This window comes from Remersonia thermophila, chromosome 7, assembly GCF_042764415.1.
Source record: "Remersonia thermophila strain ATCC 22073 chromosome 7, whole genome shotgun sequence".
In the NCBI taxonomy this organism is placed as follows: Eukaryota; Fungi; Ascomycota; class Sordariomycetes; order Sordariales; family Chaetomiaceae; genus Remersonia; species Remersonia thermophila.
The window spans coordinates 1,750,464-1,777,126 of record NC_092223.1 but is presented as its reverse complement, the minus strand read 5'-3'; the positions used below and the strand labels follow the sequence as shown (position 1 = coordinate 1,777,126).

At 60.5% G+C, this 26,663-nt stretch overlaps 8 protein-coding genes across 8 annotated transcripts; 5 read left to right on the top strand and 3 right to left on the bottom strand.

Moving 5' to 3' along the window:
- VTJ83DRAFT_7446 (uncharacterized protein) lies at positions 1-1,115 on the top strand (the record flags this gene model as incomplete). The annotated part of the gene is made up of 2 exons (XM_071014269.1): positions 1-648; positions 717-1,115. The coding sequence occupies 2 exons, from the start codon at positions 1-3 to the stop codon at positions 1,113-1,115; spliced, it is 1,047 nt and encodes a 348-aa protein (XP_070863663.1).
- A 1,121-nt stretch (positions 1,116-2,236) lies between these two features.
- On the top strand, positions 2,237-3,781 carry VTJ83DRAFT_7445 (uncharacterized protein; the record flags this gene model as incomplete). The annotated part of the gene is made up of 1 exon (XM_071014268.1): positions 2,237-3,781. One exon carries the CDS (start codon positions 2,237-2,239, stop codon positions 3,779-3,781), a length of 1,545 nt encoding a protein of 514 aa, XP_070863662.1.
- A 5,645-nt stretch (positions 3,782-9,426) lies between these two features.
- Positions 9,427-11,548, top strand: VTJ83DRAFT_7444 (uncharacterized protein; the record flags this gene model as incomplete). The annotated part of the gene is made up of 4 exons (XM_071014267.1): positions 9,427-9,698; positions 9,764-9,916; positions 9,987-10,864; positions 10,989-11,548. The coding sequence occupies 4 exons, from the start codon at positions 9,427-9,429 to the stop codon at positions 11,546-11,548; spliced, it is 1,863 nt and encodes a 620-aa protein (XP_070863661.1).
- Positions 11,549-14,652: 3,104 nt separating this feature from the next.
- Positions 14,653-16,728, top strand: VTJ83DRAFT_7443 (uncharacterized protein; the record flags this gene model as incomplete). The annotated part of the gene is made up of 1 exon (XM_071014266.1): positions 14,653-16,728. The coding sequence occupies one exon, from the start codon at positions 14,653-14,655 to the stop codon at positions 16,726-16,728; it is 2,076 nt and encodes a 691-aa protein (XP_070863660.1).
- A 1,464-nt stretch (positions 16,729-18,192) lies between these two features.
- VTJ83DRAFT_7442 (uncharacterized protein) lies at positions 18,193-20,211 on the top strand (the record flags this gene model as incomplete). The annotated part of the gene is made up of 1 exon (XM_071014265.1): positions 18,193-20,211. The coding sequence occupies one exon, from the start codon at positions 18,193-18,195 to the stop codon at positions 20,209-20,211; it is 2,019 nt and encodes a 672-aa protein (XP_070863659.1).
- Positions 20,212-21,541: 1,330 nt separating this feature from the next.
- VTJ83DRAFT_7441 (uncharacterized protein) lies at positions 21,542-22,221 on the bottom strand (the record flags this gene model as incomplete). The annotated part of the gene is made up of 3 exons (XM_071014264.1): positions 21,542-21,804; positions 21,900-21,934; positions 22,043-22,221. 3 exons carry the CDS (start codon positions 22,219-22,221, stop codon positions 21,542-21,544), a joined length of 477 nt encoding a protein of 158 aa, XP_070863658.1.
- A 1,336-nt stretch (positions 22,222-23,557) lies between these two features.
- On the bottom strand, positions 23,558-24,456 carry VTJ83DRAFT_7440 (uncharacterized protein; the record flags this gene model as incomplete). The annotated part of the gene is made up of 2 exons (XM_071014263.1): positions 23,558-23,927; positions 24,176-24,456. 2 exons carry the CDS (start codon positions 24,454-24,456, stop codon positions 23,558-23,560), a joined length of 651 nt encoding a protein of 216 aa, XP_070863657.1.
- Positions 24,457-25,636: 1,180 nt separating this feature from the next.
- On the bottom strand, positions 25,637-26,395 carry VTJ83DRAFT_7439 (uncharacterized protein; the record flags this gene model as incomplete). The annotated part of the gene is made up of 1 exon (XM_071014261.1): positions 25,637-26,395. One exon carries the CDS (start codon positions 26,393-26,395, stop codon positions 25,637-25,639), a length of 759 nt encoding a protein of 252 aa, XP_070863656.1.
- Positions 26,396-26,663: the final 268 nt, after the last annotated feature.

The following is a 26,663-nucleotide window of genomic DNA, read 5'->3' as shown; positions in this document are numbered from 1 at the left end:
ATGAGGCCCATCCTGCTGGCGGGCCACGAGCGTGCCCTCACGCAAATCCGCTACAACCGCGACGGCGACCTCATCTTCTCCGTCTCCAAAGACCAGGTCATCTGCGTCTGGTTCTCCCACAACGGCGAGCGCCTCGGCACCTACCGCGGCCACCAGGGCGCCATCTGGACCATCGACATCGACCCCACCAGCACCCTCCTCGCCTCGGGCTCCGCCGACAACACCATCCGCCTCTGGGAAATCAAGACGGGCAAGCTGCTCAAGACCTGGGACTTCCCCACCGCCGTCAAGCGCGTCGAGTTCAGCGAGGACGGCACCAAGCTGCTCGGCGTGACCGAGAAGCGCATGGGCCACCTGGGCACCATCGTCGTCCTCGACATCAAGCCCGACGTCGACGCCGAGCAGGCCGACGAGAAGGCCCTCACCATCGTCTGCCAGGAGAGCAAGGCCACCGTCGCCGGCTGGAGCTACCTCAGCAAGTACATCATCGCCGGCCACGAGGACGGCTCCGTCTCCCAGTACGACGCCAAGACGGGCGACCTCATCTACAACCTCCCCATCCACGAGCTCAACCAGCCCATCACCGACCTGCAGTGGTCTCACGACAGGACATACTTCATCACCGCCTCAAAAGACAAGACCGCCAAGGTATGCCTTCTCCCCTTGGGCCTTTTTTTTTCCATCGTGCTGACTTGGACCCTCTTTCTTCACACCAGCTCATCACCGCCAAGGACCTCGAGGTCCTCAAGACCTACACCGCCGACACACCCCTCAACTCGGCCACCATCACTCCCAAGAAGGACTTTGTCATCCTCGGCGGCGGCCAGGCCGCCATGGACGTCACCACCACCGCCGCCCGCCAGGGCAAGTTCGAGGCCCGCTTCTACCACAAGATCTTCGAGGACGAGATTGGCCGCGTGAGGGGCCACTTCGGCCCCTTGAACACGGTCGCCGCCGACCCGACGGGCAAGGGGTACGCCAGCGGTGGTGAGGACGGCTACGTCCGCGTGCATCACTTCGACAAGGGCTACTACGACTTTATGTACGAGGTGGAGAGGGAGAGGGCGAACAAGCTGGCGCAGGCGCAGGCACAGGCGGGGACGGCGACGGCTTGAGGGAGGAGGAGCATGGAAGACGAGGGGGGGAAGGTGGAGCGTTGAATAGAAGGAGAGCGCTGGACTGCTGCAGCTAGATAGGGAGGGAGAGGGAGAGGGGGAGTATTCTGAAGAGGAAGACGCGGCTGGCTTGTTTCCGAGGGCAAAGAAAGATGAGAGCTTGATTCGGCATCTACAAACGGCGTTCAGGGACGGACGGTCGGAGGTATTGGGCCCCGGCGGAGGTTCAAGATGTGAGAAAAAAATGGAAACGAGACAGGCGAATCCTGCCTCCATGGTCGGCAAGGCAAACGTGTTCGGTTCCTTCGTTCGTTCCCGTTGCCCGTTGTAGTGTTCCCGGTCAGTTGATCACTGGCTCGGCCCGGTCGGTCGGCTTCCAGGTGGGTTTGGGAGTCAAGGTCTTGCCGGTAGCTTCGCGTTCCTCGGAGGGGGTGAAAGAGGCGGAATATCCGCCTCCATAATGTCTGATAGTTTTATACCATCTGCCATTCTCTGTCTCCATGTTTATTTTTTTTTCTTTCTACTCCCTGCCGGTCTTGGGTATGCATGGTTTCAGCGTGAAGGTACGGAACGAACGATGGTCGATGTTGTGCAAACACAGTAATTAAATTCTATGTCATGATTATAGCCATCTAGTTCATCACCGTGGCTACAGTGTTTACCTAGCTACCTGGGCTAGCTACCTAGGTTAGGTTAGGTAGCTCAGGTCCTTGACGGACCCGAGGGCTATGTAGGTGCTTGGAGGTCTTTGTCTTGATGTCCTCCCTCCTGCTCCCTTACGGCCGCTTTCGGCCGCGTTTCCACGAAGCTGCCAACAAGGCGCTCAACTCGTCACGACAACAAAGACGGAGGCTTTGGAGGCTCCCTTTGTTGCCCGAATCTCGAGTCTTGAGGAGAAGCCATCATTGTGAGCCCAAAAGAACAGCGGGGATTTAACCGCAACGGATTCAGGAGACATGCCTAGTTCTGGCGCCCCTTTTTTTCTGCTTCTCGCACGAACACCGCACATCACGTATAGATCGAACACAAGGCTTACGGTGATAATGTCTGTTCCAAATCCAAATACCCAAGGGCAAAGCAGGTCGGGTAGCCCCGGACCATCGCAACATCGAGCTGGCATCATGGCCGCTAGTGTCGGTGTAGAAACAGGCCAAAAGCAACCGTCGGAAAACGTCCCGGATCGCAGTGACGGAGGCGACAACACCGAAAGGACCGCCAGCTCCCGGGTGCGAAACTCTTCTGCGCCATCAGCCCAAATAGACCTCTCCTTTATCACCCCCAATCCCCATGCCCCGTTCTTCCAACGCCCAGACCTGGACAAACCGGACTACGCCCCCTTCGCGATAACTGGCACCGTTCCCGCCGAAGGCGAATCCCGCAACGACCACCTCGCGCGAGACCAGATCGCTCGCGCCGAAGCCGTGCTCGGCCGCCCTCTGAAGGACAACGAGAAAAACATCATCTTGGCGCACTACCGCAACCGCATTTCTCACCGCCACCACCGCCTCTATTCCCGGCAGCAGCAGGGCCAGCCGCCAAGGCCCCTTGCTCCCAACCCTCGAGGAAGAACCTCCGCAACCGCCGCCGACATTGACCTTTCCTTTATCTCTCCCAACCCCGGCGCCCCGCTCTTCCTGCGTCCCGATATGGACGACCCGTCCTACGCCCCTTTTGCGGCCACCGGCACGGTCCCGGCCGAGGGAGAGACCGTCAACGATCTCCGCGTCCGCGACCAGATCGCCCGCTCCGAGGCCCAACTCGGCCGGCCCCTGAAAGACGGCGAGCGGGCGACCATCGTCGCGTACTTTCGGCGGCTCGACGAGAAGCGGCCCACCCCGGACGAGGTGGCGAGGAACATCCCCGAGAGCGTCAACAACCCGGCCGGGAACCTGCCACAACAACAACAACAGCAGCAGCAGCAGAAGCAGCAGCATGGGAAAGCAAAGGAAAAGGAAAGGGGGAGAATCCCTGCGCTAAAGAAGATGACCGACCTCGTCCTCCATCCTTCCAGCCCTGGAGATCACGGACGTGCTCGCGCCGGGGAGAGGGTAGCGACCGCCCTGACGGCGTCGACGGGGAACATGGAAAGGGGGTCGGGACCCGGGCACTCGAGCCAACGCCAGCGCCAGCAAGGACAGCAAGAGCAGCAAGGACACCAGAGACACCAGGGACGCCAGGGACAGTCAGGCGGGCGCGAGCGGCGGGCATCGCCGACGGCCGCCGGCTTCGACCGGCTCCTGCCGGGCGGTCAGACACTGGCCGAGATGGCTGCCGAGCTGCTCCACCGCGTCGGCGCGCTGGAGGACGAGGTGGGCGCGCTCAAGCTCAAGGGGGGGTACGCCGCGCCGCCGCCGCCGCCGCTGCCGCCGCTGCCGGATCTCTTCCGCGGAGGAGGATGGGCCTCGTGGCTGGCGGTGCTGGCGATGCTCCTGACGTTTGCGTGGTCGCTCACGGAGGCCATGTTGAGATCGTGGATGATGGGGCGGGGGTACGAGGGGTGGGTGAACGGGGGCTTCAACGGGCTGGGCACGGTCCTGGTGTTTGGAGGGTGGGCTGCGGTGTGGTCGTACACTGTCTCGGTCGTTGTGCTCGGATATTTTGGGATCTCGGGGGTCGTGTCGGTGACGGTGGCATGGGGGAGGCGTGCCAGCACAGCGAGGTCTTGACGAGGCGTAGCTGGAGAGAGGGAGGGGAAGGGAAAAAAAAAAAAAAGAAAGAGAGGAACAAGGAACTAGGTGCGATCTTGGGATCCCAGGAGCGCCCAGGAGGAAACTACACGCGAAAGGACAAGGAATCGTGTGTCTCGAAGGGTTTGCCGATGGTGGTGGCGGGTCTGCTACTCAGAACTACTAGTAACTACCTAGTTACAAAAGCACAATCACCCCATCGGCGACGAGGTGCCCAAGATCTCTCGAGGCCTCTCCGCGTGACTCCATGATCGAGTTGCCTAACTAATCGGCTCAATACAACCTGCTCAAATCCCTAGAGAGCCAACTACAGTCCCAGACACGACTCAGAGGCCCGACGAGCAGTAAGGAGCCGGCGGGAAAAAGAAAAGAAAGAAAAAAAAAAGGGAGGGGCGCCCGAGGACCAAAGGGTAAGGCTCGTCTCGTTGGTCACCGTTGTCCTTTGCGGCCTTGGATGGCGCCGGAGATTCACGACCCGAACGACGACCGCTGCCGATCTGTCCCTTCCATCTCGTACACGGCCGCACCAGACGGTGCCCGAGATGACCGTGACGGCGCCGCCGTCGAGGATCGTACGATGTGCGCAGCTCCCATGTCCCGAAGGGGCACCGCCCGTCTATTGCTTTGTCATGGCCAGCAAGCAGCAGCACACTTTTCGTCACGAGAGAGGCCGGAGTTTTCTTCTGCCGCCCTTCTTCGAACACACGGTTGGGTTCTCCTGCGCGGTGGTCGACGCGTATCCCTCGTCGCCTTTGTCAGTGATGTGTAAGACTGCCCGTGGGCCTCGCCTGCCGTGGCCGTTGGAAAGCCGGCGCGCACAAATGCGGAAGCAAGGCAATCTCCAACATGCCTCACAGCCAAACCAGCGGGCCGGGGCGTTCGGTCCATGACACGCCAGATCGAGGCCGGCGCAGCTGCGACCGGTCTCACGTCCTCACCACGAGCCTTGCCGTCCTTTGGCCCTTCGGCCCTGTCCGTCATGGTCCTCTCGTTCTCGGTCCTCCGTCCTTCCCGTCCAATCTTTGCAGGCATCATCTCCGACCACGGGGAGGGGATACGAGACGCTAGGAGGGGAAGCCCGCTTCGACAAGTCTACACCTGTATCGGGCAGCTCGTGCTCATAGCGTGGGCGGAGATCTGACGAGCAAGGCCGTCATTATTAAGATCTGACTGAGAGAGGTTCACCCCGTCATCCCTTCCGCTGTGGGACCCCCCCAGTAGCTCAGAGGGCAGCAACCGAAACATCGCTCAGACATTTTTTTTGAATGGTTCGTTCGAGTGTTCCAGCCGCCGCGGCCCTGGCTCCGGCCAGAGATTGCCCTGCGAACGAGGTGGTGAGCGCACAGGACACGTAGATTGCGCGGACCGTTCTCCGTGTGGGATGGAAGGATGCTGTATGTCATCAATACCGGTCAGCAACGAAACAGCAGGACGCAGCGGACGGGGGACCTGTATGTAGTTGCCTGCTGCTCCGCTGCTGCACGGGGCTTCGAACCAGCACGACGGCCAAAATCTTGGGGCAGACCTGGGGATACGAGGTCCGCAGCGGGTTCTTAGAGAGGGTCGTCATCATCGTCATCATCCTCCTCCTCCTCCTCCCTTCTCACCCTCGTCGTTATCTTGATATCACCTCTCGCCCCAAGAGCAACGCCAAAGCCACAACACCCCCGCTGACGTAGACCAACTTCCTTTCCCGGGTTGCTTAGCTCCGATGCTCTCGAAGCTTGAAGCTCCGACGCGGGGGTGGTGGTGGGGGGGGGGGGGGGGGGGCTGCGCGAAGCTAAGCTGATGCGAGCAACAAGCACATGCCAGACATGCCAGCTACACAGTAAGTAACTAACAGTAGCTACGTACCAGGAAGAGAGGGATCTAGAGAAAAAAAGACAAAGCGCCCGGTCCGCCCGAAACCGTCGGGCAGGAAGGGGATACGGTCAAGGTGGGTCGGCCGCGCGGGTAGGCCGTCTGACGAAGCGCTGAATAAGGTCGCAGTTCGTAGAATGGTGCCGGAGCACGTTCCGGACCACAACCTAGAACGGGCATGCCCCCCGCCCCCCCCCCTCCAAAAAGCTTGACCTGCGATCGCTTCCTCCCCCCCTCCGATCTCTTGCGTTCGAAAGGTGCAACGTCGGGCCCTTGGCGGCGGCGGCATCCCGGATTCCCAGCCCTGCGCCACGGTCACGGTCAATTGCGTAGGGGGAGGGAGGGAGAGGGGGTTACGCCGGAGCGAGAGAGGAAGGAGATGACTTGTCGCCGTGATTCATGCGGACGTTATTAGAGGTTTGGAGGTCTGGCCAAGGCCCGAGGAGAAGGGGGGTGGGGGGTGTTGATGGAAGAAGTTGACATGGGATGGGAGGTTCACAGCAACCCATGGGATGAAAGGGCGGGGGGGGTGTAAGAAATCAGATTCGTTACGGTGTACACAGTAGATTGCGCAGTCCAGAACCATATCATCATTATCGTTAGGCACCCTTTTGCCATGGATGGACTGTGTATAACTATGCACAACACACAACACAGGACATGGGTATGCCCGGTAGATTTGTCGTTGGTGAGTTTGGGTTCCGGTGGTGAGCATGTTCGAGATCGAGGTCCTTTGGTTCCCAAGGAACTACGCAGTACGCAGTACACAAGTCAGTGGTAAAAAAGTATGGACGAGGATCTCATCTGGGAGCCCTGGAGCGCCGAGCCGAGAGCCAATGACCGCCAAGACGGCCAAGGCTCGGTCCACCTCAGCGCCCGTCAAGGGGTTGCGGCTTGCGTCTTCCAGCACCAAGCCCAACCAAGAAGGATCTCGGCCGCGATGCCGCAGGGTTGCCCTTCCTGGACTAGCGTTGCGGACGGTCCCATGGTGGAGTCGCCAACCAAGCTTAAACTGACGGCAACGGCGCCGGTAGCCATGTTGCATGGAGGCTTGCGACCGTACGTCCCGTAGTTACCGCCTTGCTGCCGCATCCCGTCCTTCCATTTCAGATCGTCCCCGACCAAGGCCAAAGGAAACGCCTTTGCTTGTCTTCTCGCCGTCCCGGTCATGGTGTTTTCTCACCGACGGCCACGCTCTGGAAACGCCCGTCTGTCCCCCCAGCTGGCTTTGCTGAGCGGTTTTGCTTTCTCTTGGTCTTGTTTCTCGGCCGGATCCTCCGGCAGCCCCGTCTTACATCAGCCACGCTGCGAGCAAACAAAACATACATGCTCCGTACCCAACTATCTTTCCGTACCTAGGTTACCCATGCATGTCCGAAACTTTTTGACGGGCCTCTCGTCCTCTGCTTCAGGCCTAAATTACCCGTGCCGAAGCCTTGTTTTGTGTCAGGAACGAGCAAGTTTTATGAAGGCTTGTTGATCGGATCGACGCGCCTGTGGTCCTCCTTTTCGGATCGTTTCAGATTCCGGGCTCCCACCGCCACCGGGCTGGCACAATCCTGCGCGGACGCCATGCCGGATGGTGGTGGTAGTGGTGGTGGCGGTGGTGGTGCTGGTGGTGGTAATGATGATGATGAGAATAGAGACAAATGTCTCTTGGAACGGCCGGTTCCGTCCTGATACGCTCCCGTCGAGCTTGTGCGATGCAGCTGACCGCACACACCGAGGCACGCCGCAGCAACCGCATGCACGAGCCAGACAACCTCACATACCCAAGATCAGCCTCCTCCTCCTCTTCTCAGGGGTACCAAGCCTTTTGTGAGAGGCTGTGCAGCGGGATCTGCCAGACACACAGGTCTGCCCTATGTACACAGTACCACAGTACAGGCGAGCGCGTTATGCCGGATTTTATGATGCTCATTTCCCTGCGCGGTGGCCTTTTTTGCCTGAAGACTTGCTTTCTTCCTCCAGGCACGCGACGCATCTTGGAACACGGTGGGATGCAGGTCGGACACCGGGGCGCGCTCCGTGACACACGTCTTGGCTTTTTCTTTTTTTCTTTTCCTCTTCTTTTCGGGTTGCTGATAGAGAGCAAGCGAGCCCGACGATTCATTCGTCATCGCTGCCAGGTCTTGTCTCCTTCCGCTTGTTTCTCTGATCTGTCTCGGTTGCGAGTTCGCTTCTGTACGTATGCTGCACTTCCCTTTTCACGTGGCAGAGGTCCCCTCCTCCTCTCTCCCCCCCCCACCAACCCCGGCGTCGTCATGTCGTACCTCCAAGTGCTGCAGAGTTCCGTGCACATGTTCTGTACGGTTCGCTTGTTGTCAAAGTGTGGGGAGGCGATGCCATCCAGACGGGCCCCCGGAGCCGGCTCTTCCCCCCCCCTTTCTCGTTTTCTCCCCCGCCGCCGGCCGACGCTCCTTAAAAAATTCCCCATGCGCCACTGTTTCTCGATATTTGACACATATTGCATACAGTGTGGGGTAAAATATCAAGGTAGGAGCCGAGAATACTGCCTGATGCTTTTGTGGGCGAGTCACGTTCGCACCCAACGGTCCGGCATTCTCCAGACTTGGAGTCTTGCTGGCGTGTGGGTGGTTCCTCTTTTTATCCTTTCTTTTTACCCAGATTGACCAATGCAACCGTCGCCTTCGCTCCCACAACTGACCCCGGCCTTTCCACCGCCCCCGGAGTGTCCACTTCTCGGTACCTCCCCGGCCGACCTGGGGGCTATCTGATCCGTGTCCCCTGCAACGCGGTGGGCGCGCGCCTTGCTTTGTCAAGCTGACCAAATCCCAGTCTGGAAACTCGACCATATCAAACACGCCCGAATGGGATACCACGCCCGTGAGGTTGGACCTTGGGAACCTGGGGTCGTGCCCGAGAACCTGACCGATGGCGCACGCAGCGCCTGTCATCATGCATCGTCAAAACTGAAGAAGCAGGGCGTTCTCTGTTGGCCTAGGTAGGCCACGACGCCGGTCGCCGCGCACAGGGTCGCCGCGCTCAGCTGCGTCGCTGGTCTATCTGATCGCGGTCGTTTTGTTTGCCCCCTTCCAGGGCCCTTCATCCATGCCGCGGTCGGCTGGGCTTCCCTTGGGCAGGCTCGGAACTTGCCAGATACGTCTATCCCGTCGCGGCGACGGTGGAGTCCCAAGTGCCGTGGCTCCCGTGAGACCCTGCCCGCCGAAGCTCCCTCCATGTGACGCTGGTGCAATCAAGATTTCATTCCATACATTCCCTGCTACGGATCTGGTTGTGCACTACTGGTCGTCCCTACGTACACGCACCCCACCCCCCTCCGGGGGGTCTATCTCCTAGGTCGTTTCCATAGCGTGCTTGATCCGGATCAGTGGCAGAGGTAGGCCCGCCCTTCCGGCCAAGCGTGTGTATGCGTGTGCGTGTGCGTGTGCGTGTGTCATGGTTGAACCCCCCCCCCCCCCCCCCCCCGGGGGGTTCCTCTGTTCCGGGTCTTGTGAGGATCGTACAAGTACTGCACCTACCCTCATGTCAGCGGAAGGATCTAGACCGCCGCCGTCCTGTTTCTTTTCCCACGCCGTTGGACCAGCGTGCCGGCCTTGCTCGTTGTTGTAAGACGTTGTTGGCCTTGTATAAAGTCTCTCTTGCACTCTTGACGGCCCCTTCGTCCCATCTGAGACTCGGCTCCTCAACGCTACCCAGACGGCCAGTATTCAGCACGCTCTTACCCTTGCCCCCTTCACCTCATTCATCATCGTCGTGAGCCCTCGTCCTCCCTGGCAGAGATGGCTGGCGGGACTGGCAGCACCCCGGCTGGAGGGGTCAGCAGCGGGCATGGCAATAACGCAAGCTCCGGCGGCGGCACCCACACGAAAAATGAAGCCTATTTCGCCGCGAGGCAGATCGCCATCGAGCGGCATATGAGGTACTTCGCGGCGGGAATGTGCGGCCTGCTGGCCGTCTTTGTCGTCTACCACTGGGTTCGGCGGTTGTCTGTGAAGCTGGAACGGTCCAAGTCCCTCGGGGCGGTCACCCGCCCGTTTGTTGTCAGCACAAGGTAGGGAACACCACCTCGGGGTGCTCGGACGCTGCAAGACCATGCCGGCTGACGCTTCATCCAAGGTTGGCGCGGAATGTGCTGGTTCGCAAGGTTCCCGGGTTCAAGTCGGCCGGCCATGCCTTGCTCGTGACGGCCTACGTCGCCATTAATCTCGCCCTCTCCTTCACCGACGTCGACACCACGTCCATGGGCTCCCTGGGCCACAGATTTGGCTGGTTCGTCTCCCATCTCTCCATGTCCTTCTTGTCGTGGTTGGCCTCTCGGTTGCTGACGCGGAACGTATAGGATATCGTTGGGCAACATGGTCATTGTCATCTTCTTGGCGCTCAAGAACACTCCGCTGTCGTTCCTCACGGCCCATTCCTACGAGCAGCTCAACGGCCTCCACCAAATCGCCGGCTGCGTCATGTTCATCCTCATGGTCCTTCACGCGGCCTTGTACACGGCCTACTTCAACGGCCAGGGCCGCATGGAGAGCATTTACGCCGAGCCCGACCGCATCGCGGGCATCGTTTCCGGCTTTGCCTTTCTCGGAGCTGTCTTCTCGGCCATCTTCCTCCGCAGCTACTGGTACGAGCTCTTCTACGTGATGCACATCTTGTTCTGGGTTTTGGGCATCATCACCGTCGGCCTCCACCAGCCCGACTTTGGCCACAAGATCCTCATCGTCACCATCCTGACGGGCGCCCTCTGGGCCGCCGATCGCCTCGTCCGCGGGGCCCGGGTCCTGCTCTACAGCGTCAACAACGAGGTGACGCTCCACCCGCTGCCGGATGGAGGCACCAAGGTCGTGCTCAAGAAGGCGCCCGCCCTGACCAAGCCGGGAAAGCACTGCTTCATCTGGATCCCGGCGGTTCGCAAGTTCGAGACGCACCCGTTCACGGTCCATCGCAGCGAGCCCGTCGAGTTTACCATCAAGGCTCGCGACGGCTTCACCAGGGACCTGCACCAGTACGCGCTGACGCATCCCGGCGCGACCCTGAAGGCGTCCGTGGATGGTCCCTACGGCACCTTCCCGGACCCGATGGAGTTTGACAAGATTGTGCTTCTCGCCGGCGGCGGCGGCGCCACCTTTACGTTTGGCCTCGCCATGAACGTCCTCGAGAGGATGAACGACAGAGCCCCCAAGAATCTCGTCTTCATCTGGGCCGTCAAGAAGCATGGTATGTACCTTGCCTACCCTGATACCCGACAGGCACCCCATCCACCACCACCATCACCACACCTCCTCATCTCCAACCGGGCCATCAAGCTGACTAACACCCCCCCCCCCCCCCTCTCCAACAGAAAACCTCTCCTGGTTCCGCGAACAGCTCGACATGCTCCGCACCCACCCGCAATCCCCCAACGTCAACGTGACCCTCTACGTCACCCGCGCGCCCACCACCTCCTCCCCTGCCGGCGAAAGCAGCAGCAGCAGCAGCAGCAGCAACAACAACAACAACAGCAGCGGCAGCAGCAGCGGCAGCAGCACCTCGTCCATCAACGACGTCGACTCCCCTCCCCTCTCCCCCACCGCAGACGAGAAGGCCGGCAACCCCCTGGGCCTCCAGCCCACGACCTCGGGCGGGGACATCGAGAAGGAAGCCCTCGAGACGCACTCCGGGTACGAAACCAGCACCAGCTACCACAACCATGGAGAGGTGGGCCACCCGGTGCGGACGGGCCGGCCGGACGTGGCGGCGCTCATCCGGGACGCCGTCTCGAGCACGCCGGCGACGCAGAGGGTGCTCGTGGCGGCGTGCGGGCCGGACCCGCTCATGAACCTCGTGAGGAACACGACGGCGCAGCTGATTTCCGGGGACGGGCCCGGGGTGGAGCTGCACCTGGAGCAGTTTGGGTGGTGAGGGTCTGTCCTGAGACGTTACGTTGGTTACGAGGGGGAGGGGGGGCGCGGATGTCCATGGTCCAAGGTGGTGATGGGGGTTAGTAGGCGGGGGAGTGCTTTCTTTTTGTTTTCCTTTTTTTTTTCTTGCTTTGGGTTGATCGTGGATAGAGTTTGTGCAGAGCCTTGGGGTTCATTCAGGTTCGGGCTGGCTGGCCGAAGACGTTCCGGGATATCACGAATTGGGGGTTTTGGCGTTCGGCTGTCACGTCTTGACATGCGCAGGCAGGGAAAGGCTTTTGGTTGGCAATGCATTTTAAAAGATACTAGCTGCATATATTCCCCCCCTGAATGGTTTATGCATTGGAGTTCAGAGGTTGACGACTCGTCTTCATTCAACAAAAGCACCTTGAGGAATCTGGATGGTTCGAATGGATTGACATGGATGGGCCTCCTGCGGGTGTTGTGTGTTGTCGTTTGTTCACACGATGGTGTGCCGGGTACCTGACCGAGTCTTGACCGAAGTTGGTGGAGACTTTTCATCCACCCAAGTTCCCCTTTTGCGTAAAAAAAAAAAAAAAAAAAAAAACGCCCTTGCATGAGGGCTGCATGAGGCCGTTGTCGACGCAAACGTTGAGTCGGTCAGACTGGACTCCGGACTGCCATGTGGCAAGATGGAGGAGCTGAGAATCGGTCAGCCCCTGATGACACCAGCACAAGTCAAATAACTCCAGGGTCCGAGGTCGAGTCGCGCCTTATCAAGGACGGCCCGGGGGGGAAAATCGTAGGTGGCTAGCCTCGTCAACAAATCTCGCCCGCTTGTCATTGTTCAGCCGGAGGTTTTTCTGCAGTGGTTATCGCTGCATCCTGCATGGCGGTTGTCTTGGCGCGCGCAATCGCTGCAGCGCTGTTGCGTGACGGGGGCTGACGATCGCCAACACCAACCTCCTTCGGGTGGAAGTGTTTTCGCTTTCACCAATCCCACCAGAGATAAATCCTTTCCTCCCGGATCCGTAGCAGTCAATTCCACTTCGTCAGCATTGCCCATCCTCCCCATGGACAAAATTGATTGACCAATGAATTGGGGGTTTGGTTTCGGCGGCACTGTGGCTCCCCTCTCTTTTCTCCTCGGCTTTCCCTCGCTGCCCGCTTGACGTCACTGCTCCTCTTCCGAAGCCTGGCCTATCAGCGTCGGCGATTGGGCGATTGGACCCTGCCGTAATCTGTCGCGATTTTGATACGAAAAAGGTCCTTCACGAGTCTTCCCCCTGGGACCCCTTCCCTGCTGCTCATCCCACAGCCCGCGTCAATTTCTTTGCGTGTATGAGCCCTCGATCCAAACGCGCAAACTTCCAACGAGTTTCGTAGGAATCACACCGGGCCGTGAGCCACCAGGTTTCAGACGAGCGACAACGCTTTGCCCCCCGCCTCCCAAGGCCTTCCCGTGATCCTCCTACCACAACCGCCCGCGTACGACCGCCCTCCCGCCGCGAGAGTCCAGTCAAGAGCCTTCTCTCCACCCCACCAGCCATGCGCAGCTTCACCTTCAAGTGGTCAGTACCATCCCACGCCCCAGCTTTTTGTCGTTACGCGCAGGACCTCGCCAAACAACACCCGGTCGCGCAGGCGTGAGCCTACCGACCGCGCGTCCCCGCCCAGTTAATGGACGCCTGCACGGTTCGAGGGATGCAACAAAAAACAGCCTGTCTTGGGTTGCGCCACTAAGACGACGAGAGACGCCCATGTTTCCATGTTGGTTGCCAAGAAGAGAGTCGCTAACCGTCGCTGCTTTTGACACGCTCCCTTTGCAGGCCTTATCCGGCCGAGGAGGTCTACGTTACCGGCAACTTTGACAATTGGTCTAAGAGCTACCAGCTGGAGAAGGTCGGAGAGTCCCTGGAGAAGACGGTGACGTTCCCCGACGACGTTGGCAAGATCCACTACAAGGTCAGTGAGTTTTATCATGTGTTCCTTTTCTTTGAGATTTTTTCTTCCCCCTTTGAACCCCCCCCCCCACCTTTCATCCTGGGTTCATTGTCACGTCACCTCGACGCGGCAGCTGAATCAATGGGTCCGGCGCTTCCACAACGGGCAATGCGAAATGCAATGCAAAAGCCGTGCGGGGGAAGGAGGGGGGGGGGAAGAGAGAACCACATGCTTTTTTTCAATTTTGTTTACTTTTCCTGTGATGCCGCAAGGCAACGCCAGCCCGAACCATGGTGGAAAGATAAGAGAGGAGGGGGAGAAAAGCCATGTCGAAGCAGCGGTGTGGGCTCGGTGAAGGTGGAGCAAGTGACTCCGAGGCCGAAACCAACCCCGCCGTAGATTCCTGAACCCCGCGTCATCTGCCAGGTCGCCAAGATCGGAGATCCAAGCTTGCTGCTGCGATGCTGCGGCAATGGCAATGCCGTTGCCGAGCAAAACGACGCCGATTGAGAGCGCTCGCAAGTAACGCGTGCTCATCCTGCTGCTGCGTAGGGTCTCTCGAGTATCAATGGGCAGCGCACCGCGTAGCCGTGATCCCATGGGACCTGGATGACCTCATGGGCAAAGCTTCGCACCACGGCGGGCGCAAAAACAGACTGGCATGATGGAGCGGCTCACGCCGCCGATCACAAGCGAGACCTGCGTTAGCGGGAGCTTGAAGTGGGACCAACCTTTTTGCCCCGAGGACGTAAGGCAAGCAGCACAACCCCGTGACCACCAGAAGTCTTGGAACAGGGAGCTGGGATGCTTGCATCGCGCGTGCCTTCTCCTCCCGGGGAGGGGAGTTTCCCCTCCTCCTCCTGCTCCTCCTCCTCCTCCTCCTCTTGCTCCTCTTTTTTCTTTTTCCTTCGTCCCTTGTCTTTTTGGCTTTAAAAAAGTTGCCTCCAACCCCACCGCCGTGGCCTGTTGTCGCGGACCCCAAGCCGATCTATATTGAGTCATTGCCTCGCTTTGCAATTGACTCTGTCAGCCATCAAAACGACTTTGCTTGGCTGGCCTGCCTTCGCTTGCCGACGCGCGACGCTCCTGACACGCTGCCCTTGACAGTTTGTCGTCGACGGCACCTGGACCAACGACCTCGCCCTGCCCCAAGAAAAGGACGCCGAGGGAAACGAGAACAACGTCCTGCTACCCGAGCAAATGGACAAGCTGGAGGACGCCACCACGACCGCCGCCGCGGCGGTCATCAATACCGTCGCCCCGGAGTCGACCACGGCTCAGCTGGCCGCTGCCGTGCCTGTCGAGACCAAGAAGGACGCCGAGGAGGCGCCGAAGCAGGATGAAAAGCAGAAGGAGGACGCTGCCGCCGCCGCCGTCCTGAGCTCGGCGGCTCCCGAGTCGACGACGGCTCAGCTGGCTGCTGCGGTGCCTTTGGAGAGTAAGGAGGAGAAGGCCGAGGAGAAGGCCGAGGAGAAGCCTGAGGAGAAGGCTGAGGAGAAGGTCGCCGAGACGGTCGAGGAGAAGCAACAAGACAAGGAGGAGGAGACCAAGGACGCCGCCACCTCGGCCCCTGGCGCTTTCCCTGAAACCCCCGCGCCCGAAGCCGCCGAGGCCGAGTTCAAGGTGAGCCCGCTTCCCGCCGCCGAGGGCGCCGTCAACCCCATCAAGCTCGCCCCCGGCGAGGAGGTGCCCAAGGAGGTCAGCGCTGCCGCCCTCAACACCCACGTCACTCTCGACAAGGAGTCGTACGAGCAGAGCGATCGCATCCCCGGCCTCGAGGCGGTGCTCCCCGCCGTGACGGGCAACCTGATTCCCGAGTCCAGCCTGCCCATCGTCTCTGCCGCCGAGGCAGCCGCCATCAGCACCGTCACCCCCGCCGCCACCACCGCCGCCCTCGCCGCCGACGTTCCCCTCGAGGAGGCCAAGGTGCCCGAGGTGGTCAAGGAGAGCCAGCTCGAGGCCCACGCCGAGCCGGAGGCCAGCGCGTTCAGCGACGAGGTTCAGGAGAAGGCGGCCGTTGAGAAGGAGCTCCTGGAGAAGGTCCACGAGGCTCCCGCGACCTCGGAGGGCACCGGCACCGGGGAGGAAGGCGAGAAGACCGAGCCCGAAAAGACGGCTGCCGAGACGGCGACGGCCGCGGCTACCGCGGTCGCCGAGGTTGCCTTGGGCGCTGCGATCGTCGCCGGGTCCGCCGCCGTCGCTGCGGCTACCAACGCAGGTGACGTCCTCTCCGATCTGGCGACCAAGGCCAGCAGCGCTGCGGCCGACGTCGCTTCCAAGGCCACGGCTGCCGTGACGGAGGCCGTGTCCGAGACCACGACCCAGGCGACGGAGGCTGTCTCCGAAACCACGACCCAGGCGACGGAGGCGGTCTCCGAGGTTACGACCCAGGCAACCGAGGTGGTCGCCGACGCTACGGTCAGCACGGAGGAGGCTACCAAGGAGGCCGTCAAGGACATTTCGGACGAGGTTCCGGTCGTGGTCAAGGAGTCCATCGAGGATGCCAGCGTCAGCCCCGAGGCCACGGTCAACACCGAAGCCGTTGAGGAGAAGAAGGAGGTCGAGGCCGAGCTCCTTGAGAAGGTGGCCCACAAGACTGAGGAGGCTGCCCACCAGGCCGAGAAGGCGGTCCAGGAGAGCGCAAAGGAAGTCGTTGCCGTCGTGGAGACCGAGGCCAAGATCCCCGAGACGAGCACGGCTGCTGCTGAGGAGGTGAAGGTGGAGGAGGTCAAGCCTGTGGAAGAGGTCAAGGCCGTCGAGGAGCCGCCCAAGCCCGTCGAGGAGGCCAAGCCCACGGAAGAGATCAAGGCCGCCGAGGAGCCCCAGCCCGCGGAAGTGGCCAAGGCGGCCGAGGAGGCCCAGCCTGTGGAAGAGGTCAAGGCCGTCGAGGTGCCCCGGCCGGTGGAGGAGGCCAAGCCCGTCGAAGAGGTCAAGCCCACTGCCGAGGAGGCCAAGGCTGTTGATGTGCCCCAGCCGGCGGAGGAGGCCAGGCCCGTCGAGGAGGTCAAGCCTGCTGCCGAGGAGGTCAAGGCGGTTGATGTGCCCCAGCCGGCGGAGGAAGCCAAGCCCGTCGAGGAGGTCAAGCCTACTGCCGAGGAGGCCAAGCCGGCCGAGCCGGCTGCCGCTGCGGCGACGGAGACGACCGAGGCCGAAGCCGCCAAGCCGGCGACCGAAGAGCCCGCGACGAACGGCGCCACCTCCGACACGGCGCCGTCAGAGAAGAAGAAGCACCGTTTCAGCGGTTTCTTCCAGAAGCTCAAGGCCAGGTTCACCTAAGCAGGGAAACAGACCTGAACGGCATGGCACGAAAGCACAAGTTCCTCCATCGCCTGGTCTCTTCTCCTCTCTCTCTCTCTCTCTCTCTCTCTCTCTCTCTCTCTCTGTCTCTCTCTCTCTCTCTCTCTCTCTCTCTCTCTCTCTCTCTCTATGATGTATCGATACCTGCTGCTGCTTTGGTTGTCTAGTTTTAGTTTTTCCCTTCCTGCATAGCTGGTGAGGCGGAAGAGGGGATGAATGGATGGATGGGTGGAGTGAACGCGGGGTGGCTGGATAATGTGGCTGGATGGTCTTTTGCTGTGCCGTATCGCTTCATGACTTGGGACTGCTTCCAGGATGATGTTGGTGATGGGACCTCGCTGATATTCCAGTTTGGCCATTCGGGATGTTTTGGAAAGGGAGGAAGGGGGGGGTAGGTTGTCTTGGTAATTTGGGAGGGAGGTGTGGAGTAGCAATATCCTGATCCTGCCCTACATGGTCTTGTTGTTTGTATGTCTCGGCGGAGAGTATTTGCTTGCTGATTACCTTAGTATTCTATGCCTTGGTCGAATGCTTTACTCACGTTGGTCTATTTTCCACTGTCTTTATTATCGCCATGTCTTTGGTCGTGTTGATTTCCGGTTTCGAGTCTCAATAGGGACGCTGTTGTGGTGACTAGTACACTGCTCCAGCAGGGCAGCACAGATGGTGCTTCTGCTTGGCGGGAATCCCTCGTTGGTTTGGTCCAACCTGCAACATTCAGCATGTATCTTTGCATAAAAACATGGGTGCAACATTGGGAGTTTTCACAGCTATGGATGCCATTGTCAGCGAATCGAACCATGTTTGGAGGTTTTGTTTCTGAAAGTCGGGAAGATGTGCCACTCAGGTCGGGTGATGTGTTGTCGATGATATCCGTTGGCAGGCTGCCAGCCCTTGGCGGTTGCTAGCCGTGCTGTCAGCTGACAACCCCCCCTCCCACCCCCCAAAAACCCCAACCCCAAAAGAGCCAGGCCCGGATTTGATCAAGCCGATCGATCACATCACCTTCTTTGCCCCGCGAGACCCATGACTCTCTTGATCCTCCTTTTCTCCGCCAAACCCTCGTGGGGTCCAGCATGGGCCCCTCCCGAATCATCAACTGCGTGTCGCTGACTTCGTTTCTTGATCTTCCACCTCCCGTTTCGTCTTCCTGCCACCCCCGGCCAAGCTGCCTGGCTTCTCGCCGAGCGGAGTCATCTTTCGGGCCCGGAATTGCCGTGCATGGGCCCACCAGCGTCCCTCGCCTCAAGCCGCCATCCTCCTCCTCGTCGGGGGGGGACATGACCTCCGTTTCACCGTTCTCTCCTGCTCCAACACCAACCGATACGTAGTTGGGTACCTTTGGCATCCACGTCGCCCTCCAGACCCCCCCGGTCGCACGCAGGCGACGCTGCGTTGCCGCCGCCGGCGTGGCCTTCCCTCCCTCCGCTGCAGCGCCTCAACATGAACTCGACATCGACAGCTCCAGGCAAGGCCCCCTCGGCCCCGACCACCGCAACCCATTCGCCCTCGGCCCCGCCCGCGTCGAACACGAGCTTCGACGCAACCCGCCGCCCCGTCCAAAGCCCGTCGCACCCCCAAGCCGCCCCTAGGAAAGGTCAAGGAGCCAGGAAGCAACACCGCGACCAGCGAAAGCCAGGGATGCCGGGAAACTCGCGGCGGCACGTCGACGAGGAGGACGCCATGGCCGAGATCCGGGCGCTGCGCAACACGTCCAGCCGGCGCGGCCAGACCTCCATTACGCACCTTCTCAACTACGCGCTTCCGCCGCGGCCCGAGACCTACAGCCGCGCCTCGTCGCGCTCCTACCGCCGCCACCCGACCTGGGGAGCGGGCTCCGGCTACCACCCCGCCGACAAGGCCCGCTACATCCACGCCAACTACCGCTTCGTGGTGAACCCGACGGGCAGCTACGCCGCCCAGGCCGCCGATGCGGACAAGCACATCGACTGGAACGACGTGCTTCAGGTGATCGCATCCGCCGAGTCGCAGCAGACGAGCTGTCCCATCTGCCTGTCCGAGCCGGTGGCCCCGCGCATGGCCAAGTGCGGACACATCTTTTGCCTGGCCTGCCTGATGCGCTTCATGAACACGCACACGAGCGAGGAGCCCGGCAAGAAGCAGAACCGGTGGCGCAAGTGCCCCATCTGCGAGGACTCGGTGTACCTGGCGGACGTGCGGCCGGTGCGCTTCTACGCGGGCCAGGAGTGCCCGCTGCCCCGCGTGGGCGACGACGTGATCCTGCGCCTGATGATGCGCAGCTCCAAGGGCACGCTGGCCCTGCCGCGCGAGGGCGCGTCCGAGGTGCTCCAGTCGGGCGACGACGTGCCCTGGCACTTCGCCGCCAACGTCCTCGACTACGCCCGCATCATGAAGGGGACGAGCGGCTACATGACGGAGCAGTTTGATCGCGAGATCGAGGACCTCGTCAAGCAGGAGCAGGAAGACGAGCTGCTGTATCACGAGGATAACGAGTGGACGCAGAGGGCCATCCGGGCCATCAGGACGGCCAAGGAGAAGCTGTCGGAGCTGCACGACGCCGAGACGGCCGCCCCTCCCGGCCCCAGCGAGCCGAGGCCGCCCGGCCAGGCCGAGCAGGACTACTACTTTTACACGTCGCCGCCGCACCTCTACCTCTCCCCGCTCGACATCCGCATCCTCAAGACCAAGTACGGCTCCTTCTCCGCCTTCCCGTCGACCCTCCTCCCGCGCGTCGAGCACATCTCGATGGGGCACGTCGTCGACGACAGCCTGCGCAAGCGCGCCAAGTACCTGGGCCACCTCCCCCGGGGCTGCCTGATCAGCTTCCTCGAGTGCGACTGGACCGACATCGTCCCGCCCGAGATCCTGGCGGCGTTTGCCGACGAGATCGAGCGCCGCCGCCGCCGCAACCGGGAGAAGGCCGCCCAGGAGGAGCGCGAGCGCCTGCAGGCCGAGCGGATCGAGGCGGCCGCGCTGAGGGACGCGCGGCGGCACTACGCGATGCCCGACGAGGGGGTCACGATCCGCTTTGGCAACGCCGGGATCGACGAGCCGCCCGTCGACCTGGACGATTTCGTGCCCCTCGGCAGCGGCGGCGGCAATGGCGGCGCTCCGGGAACGACCCCGCCGAACCCCCGGCCCGGGTTCTCGTCGCTGTCCAACGTGAGCACCAGCCCGACGGGGGCCCGGACCGTGTGGGGCACCCCGCTGGTCGGAGCCCCGCCGGATACGGCGGCGGCGGCGGCGGCGTCGCCGTCGCGGGTGGACGATGGGTGGTTGAGGCCGGACGAGATCCTGGAGACGCTCGAGACGGCGGATCTGACGGCGCAGCTTGAAGCGTTGGGGGTGGACGGCGGGAGCGGGTCCCATGGGCCTGCGTCGGGCGGAGGAGGCGGAGGTGGTGGCGGCGGTGGTGGTGGGAAGAAGAAAAAGAAGCAAAAGATTACGCTGATGAGCACAGGCGGGAGGAGGGGCCTCTAAGGTAGTCGAGCCGGTCAGGTCAGCCCACCAGTCGGGAGGCGCGTTGGAGAGGGACGAGGGATGATGATGATTTGAGGTTTTTTTCTTCCTCGACATATATTGAAATGGCATTGGCGTTTCCAAGGAGGGGGGGGCGTCTTACGAAGAAAGAAATCGAGAAGATGATGGCCATGGTCGCCGACCCATGGCTTAGGTATCTAGCTGAGGTAGGAACCTACGTAACGAGGTTGGGTATCTAAAGGGGCATGGAGGCGCATGAAAGAGTGTGCCTTTCCATAAGCTACACAGCAAGAACCTTGAAGAGCCCTGCGGCTTGAGGCGGAGCCTTGTTGGCATTGCCTTTTTTAGGGGGGGGGGGGGGGGGGGAAGAGTTTGAACATGACTATTTCGATTCTCTGCTTGGGGTCCCGGGGGGAACAAACCGGGGGCAAAAGATACAAACGAACCATGTTACACCATATAGCTCCCGACCAGACCAGACCAGACCAGACCAGACCAGACCAGACCAGACCGTCAAACGCAAGACCGTTGGCTGCGAGTCGAACGAACCCAACGCGCAGGTACGCCACGCAGTAATTATAGCAACGAGGCCGGGTCTTGTTGGGGTTGGCCGCTCACCTTCCCCCAGCCGGGGCTTTGCAATATTACTAAACTATTCCTGCGTAGGGCTCTTGGGCCCTTGGCGATAACTATCGCTCCCTGTGGACAGAGCAGCCTGCAAGTATGGGACGTCGTGGATCGGCCATCTCCAGAGTCGCGTGATCGTCCTGCGTGAGGCGTTGCTGAGTCTCGGGTCTCCCATGACACGCAAGAGACATGGTGCCACGATGTTGCGTCTCAGGCCCAATAGAAGCAGAATCACCCACCCTCGATCAAGACACGAGGAGCAGGAGGGTGATGGTGGCGGTGGGATATATCAAATTCACAAAAGGCAGACGCAGATAGACCGCAATTAGAAAAGTAAAGTGTAAGACGTGTTCGAAGAGGGGTGGTGCTGTGCTGCTGGCACACCCATCCCCAGGCATCACTACCATTAAACTATGCGTGTGTGTTGTGTTGGGCATTAACTATTACTCTCGGAACAAGCGGAAAGCATAAGGGTGCTGCTGCTAGTCAACTCCTCTTCCCCGTGCCTCCCCCCCCTGTTTCCAGCCCCATTCATAGACCGAGACTGGGTGGTGATCATCACGTTCCCGTGGTGGTGGCTTAGCCCAACGAGCGGCAAACGAAGAGGATGAGGGTCTTGACCCGCAAAAGCAAACCCCGCCTCGCCCAACCCGATCGCCTCTCTCCCCCCCGCGCTTTGCTCCTAGCCTAGTTCTGGAGCCGCTCAGAGCACCGCGGCAACAACGCCGGCAACGGCGGCAAGCATGCCGCCCGCGTTAAGGACGAGGTCAGCCGCATTGTTGGTGCTGGCCGGGGCGGTGCTGCTCGTGGTAGCCGACGACTCGGCGTCCGTCGGCTCGGCGGCCTCGGCGTTCTCGGTGGTCTGCGCCGGGGCCGACGTCTGGGTCGGGGCGACCGCCTGGGTGCTGGTCGAGGCGAACCGGCTGGCGTAGTCGCAGAAGATCTGGCGCTGGCCGTCGGACTCGTCTGTGGAGGGGGCAAGGCGTGTCAGTCAGTACAACGGACCGCTAGAGCGGGCAATTGCCATGCCGGAACCCAAAGGGGGAGGAGGTTACACGTACGCTTCCGCGTGTCGTTGGGGCAGTTGTTGAAGCAGCTGCATGCATCATCGGGGAGAGAGGACAGGGTCAGCCACATGCCGTCCAGGGTGCAACACCGGAGTTCTCTCCGCCAGGAGAGGGGGCAAGGGGGGGCCGCGGCCTACGTCAGGATGTTGATCCAGTTGTTGCACTTGCAGTCGTAGTCCTGGTTGCCGCAGGCGTCGAGCTTGGCGTGTTCCGAGGCCAAGCAGGCGTCGACGATGTAAGCGGCGCCGCACTCGGAGGTGGTCTGGGCGGCGGCCGAGGAGGCCAGGACAGCGAGAGGGAACAGGAAGGCCTTCATTTTCGGTTCTGGGGGTTGGGGTTGCAGTCTCGTCGGACGCGAATGCCGGTAATTAGATGTGGGTTGAGCGAGAGGACGACGTTGCTAAATGATCTGGGGGGGGTGGTCCGGGTCTTCCGGGTTAGAATGCTTGTTTGTTTGTAAACAGCAAGGGAAAAAGCAAACAAGGAGCCTCCGTTGGAGATTGGGACGACGGGATAGATAATAGGGGTCTTGTGCTGATACGGAACGGCCCGGGGAGGGGGAAGATCACTCACAGGGCAGCGGGCAAGAAGCAGCAACGACGGCAGGGACAGAAGCGAACGAGTGAGCCACTGTTTGGAGGGTGGGAAGGTGAAGGAGAGGAGAGAGGGATGAGAGGAAGAGCCAACAGGGAGAGCGTAATTAACTATGGGGAAATATGGGGAAATGAACGGCGCGTGAGGTCAGACCCAAACATGGAAATGGCGCCGTGCCGCTGTCCCATGTCGATCCCCTGGCCCACCCTTGCCTCTTCGTTCCTTTTCCCCCTGCAGTCTGGACTTCCCCTGTTGGTTCAGGCGGGTTCAGGTGGTTCAATGCAAGTTCAAGTTCAGTCCAGGGCAGCTGGGACGGACCACCGACCTGACGGGCTGCATTCTCTTTATTTTTTTATTTTTTTCGCAGGAAACAAACCATAACAAAAACACTAGCGAACCTTCTTTTCCAGGCGCCCATGTCGAGGGAGAGCCAGCTGCCATCCCCTCCTCCGGTGCAAGTTTCTTCGTGTTTCCATCCGGATGCCTTGCCCAACAAGCATGCGCCAAGTAAGGTGGTAGGTAGTACCTGGCTTGATGCAGGTGGTGACCGACGGGAAACACGATCTCGGATATCATTCAAGGCGCCGGGACGCGGGAAACACGGGCAACCCGACTCGCTCGGAAGCTTCTAGGCTGGAACCGCGTCGCAGCGGCCCGTGCAGCTTCACCGGGAGCGGCCTCGTTGCTGCTGATTCGCCAATGCTTCCGGGGGGCCGCACCGCCAGATGCACGCTGGCCCCGACTGGCCCGGACCCCGGACAAGCAGAAGCCAATGCAGCTGTTCATGCAAGGGCCTGTTCTCTGCTCTTGTCTTGGAGGCGCAGACGCAACAACCGAATCGGGCAACTCGGATGGCCCATCAGGACGACGTCAAGTCAACGCGGAGAGCATTCAGGTCACGTTAGAAGCCAGAGGACGGGACGATAACGGGTTCATGTGCTTTTGTTTTTTTTTTGTTTTGGTTGGGTTTTCGTCAATCCTGGACCTGTTTCCTCCTCTCCCCCCCAAAAGCCCACCTCATTCAACCCAAGTTCAAGTCCCGAGTCCGAGCCACGGCGCTAAGCTCCAGCAACCCGATCGACCAATTCCTCTCTCCCGCCTTCCTGCTTCCCTTCTTCCCTCAAGCCCGATGACCCTCGTGACCCTCCTCCTCCTCCTCCTCCTCCTCCACTCCCTCCTCGCGCGGCCTCGAGGTCCCTCCTCAATTCGTGATTTTCCGCCTTGAGCTTCTTCATCTCCTCATGCAGCTCCTCCATCTCCTCCGCCGCCCCCGCGCTCACCTCCTCGACGATCTTGAACAGCCGGAACAGCCGCAGGACGATGACGATGGACACAATCTCCTCCACGATGCCTTTTGTCGCCAAGTCGACCACAAAGCTGGTCACGATGACGGCCGCGTCGAAGGCGTGGAACCATTTCTTGAAGTACCTGCGGCGGGGAGGAGGGGGTAGGTTAGCAAGGAACGGAACCGTGCGTATGTATCTCTGTGTGCATATGTGTGTGTGTGTGTGTGTGTGTGTGTAGTAGTAGTAGTAATACTACAGTAGCAGTATGTGCGTGTGTGATGCGTTTGGCTCGTCGGAGCCATATCGTCCAGTACAGCTCGGGGGATGGGTGCCATGACACATGAAAGATGATCAGAGAAATAGACATGGAGAAAGAAAGGGAGAACCCACCTCCATCCAAACGCCCAAACCGTCACCAACAGCTCTGCCATAAACAAGCTCCCAAACGCAAGCGACAAGGGGTACAGCACCTTGCTCGTGGTCCGCACCCACGGCGCATCCTTCTGGTCCAGGTCGCAGGCGACCAACGCCACCAGCAGGTCGGCGAGGATGGCGCAGACGTCGAGGGTGACGAGGGCCAGCACAAAGTAGTGCTTGACGCGCGACGAGAGGAAGGTTTGCGCGCGGGCTCGCCAGCGGCCGTGAGCGGCCTGGAGCTCGGCGAATGACATGACGTCGGGTCCGGGCGTGTTTGGTCAATTAGGTGGAGACGTACAAAGTATGCTTGCTGGCTGGTTTGTTTGCTTGCTTGTTTGTTTGTTATTGTTGTATGTATGTATAGTATGCGTGTGTCTGCCGCATGGACGGCGCATTACGGGGATGAGGCCCGAGTCGAGTCAAACTGGTTGAACTGCAGCATATGGTCTGGCATGCATTTCATCTTTGATCTCTTGCTATTAAATACACTACGTCTAGCTGGGTAGTGCGATGTACACAGTACTTACGTACTTTGGAACCCGGCCTTGTTTCCTTGGAACCACAACAATCCCCCACCTTCTTTGACACCCGACCCCCCTCGGCCTCTCGGCCTTGGGTGAACACCATGCGATTCAGTGAACTGTACACAATAAGGCCACCGGGCTGGAGACCGCCAAGACGCCTCTCTCGGGAGTCAAGTAGGGAGCTCCTAGCCTCTCTCGTTCCAATTGCCATTCGATAGGCAAAAAAAGATTGGGCAAAACAAACGTGCTCTGGGTAGCTAACGTACATCACATGACGGTCACGGCGGTGGCGAGACTCGCCGCCTCCTCGAAGAAAAGCCATCTCCAAGTCGAACAACAACAACAACAAAAGCAAACCAAACAAGCCCCTCTCAAATGCCCCGTAAAAAACCGCACCAGAATCCCTGGAGGAAAACAAGCTTGCAACGCGTGCCACCTTCTGTCTGTCTGTCTGTCTGTCTGTCTTTGTAGACTCTTCCTCTGTGCGTGTGTGGTATCAAGTGTAGAAACGACCTCCCAGATGCTCCCAGTTATGCCCCGGCACGCTCCATTGAACTCTCTGGCCAACATCCCCAGGCTATCCATGTGTTGTCCCCGAGATCCATGCCAGTTAGTTCCCGTACGCCCCACCCCCCCCTTGAACCACCCAAGCCGACCCGGAATGCAAATGATTATCAACATGTGCGAGTCAAAGAAGTTTCCCATTCCTTTCCTCACAAGAAAAAAAAAAAAAAGACATAAGAAATAGGTTCCCCCGTGTAGTGTAGTGTAGTAAGTGTAGCGTAGCGTCCAGTAGTCGTCATAGGTAAAGATGTAATCATGGACCAAAAAAAAAATCCATCATGATCATGCCCTCCTCCTCCTCCTCCTCTCCTCCTCTTGTAAACACATCCTCCTCTTTCCCACCCCACTATAAAATCCTACTCCTCTTGCCACCACCAAACATGTCCTTGCCGTTCCCGTATTCCAGGCTGCCCAGGTCGAAGATCTCGGCGAGGTTGACTTTGCGCTTCTGCCCGGCGCCGCGGCCCAGGGACGTGCGCCCCGCTGAGCTTGTCGGTGTCGGTCGTCCGTTTCGATGCCGCCCGTTCCGCGGCGTCGTGGTGCGGGTGCCGGGGGCAGAGGTCGTCGTCTGAGGGTCCGAAAGGTTGAGGCTGGCGAGCCGCAGGGCTTCGTCGTGCGGGTAGGGATGCGAGGATTGGAACGTAAAGGTCTCTTGCGTGGGCACCACGATGTCGACCTCCTCCACGGCCGGGGCCGCGGTGGTGGTGGCGAGGACGGGGGGCGCCGAGACGTCCCGGGCCATCACGACATCGTCCTTGCGTTGCGGGAGCGAGGGGGGAACCATGGCGGCCCGTTGCATTTGCGGCGAAGAAGGCACGTGGGCGTCGGATCGTTCGGCCTCGTCTTCGCTTTCGAGCGGCGGCGACGTCGCTTCTCGCCCGGGGTCCATGCGCTCCAGGATCCATCGCCGAACCCTCTGCCCCTCGCCAGTTTGCTGCAGGCCAATGTTTTCCTTGTCCAGGAACGCCAGCAGATCCTCCAGGCAGTCCTGGTAGCCGTCGGCGCGCGACTTGGCCTGGGCCTGGGCCGACGTCTTGTAGAGCTTCGTCACCGACAGGGCGGCGGCCCGGAAGGCCTCGAGCAGGTCGTTGGCATCGGCACTCATGGCGGGTTCGTTGGATCGGCTTGGCGCACACGCCGAGCGTCAAAGGAGGGGAGGATGAGATCCTCGAGGTCGGGGCGGGGAGCGATGCTTCGGACAAAGCAGGTGGATGGCGATGCTTTGTCCGTTGTCGTTGACGTCGTCGTCTCCAAGGTTCGGGGGAGAAAATGGGGTGGGCTATGACTGCGTGGTTGAGGGTTGGACTGAGGGGTTTTCACCGATGAATGGAAGCCAAGTGGTGGAAGTGGGCCACGGCGAAGCGGGCCCCTTG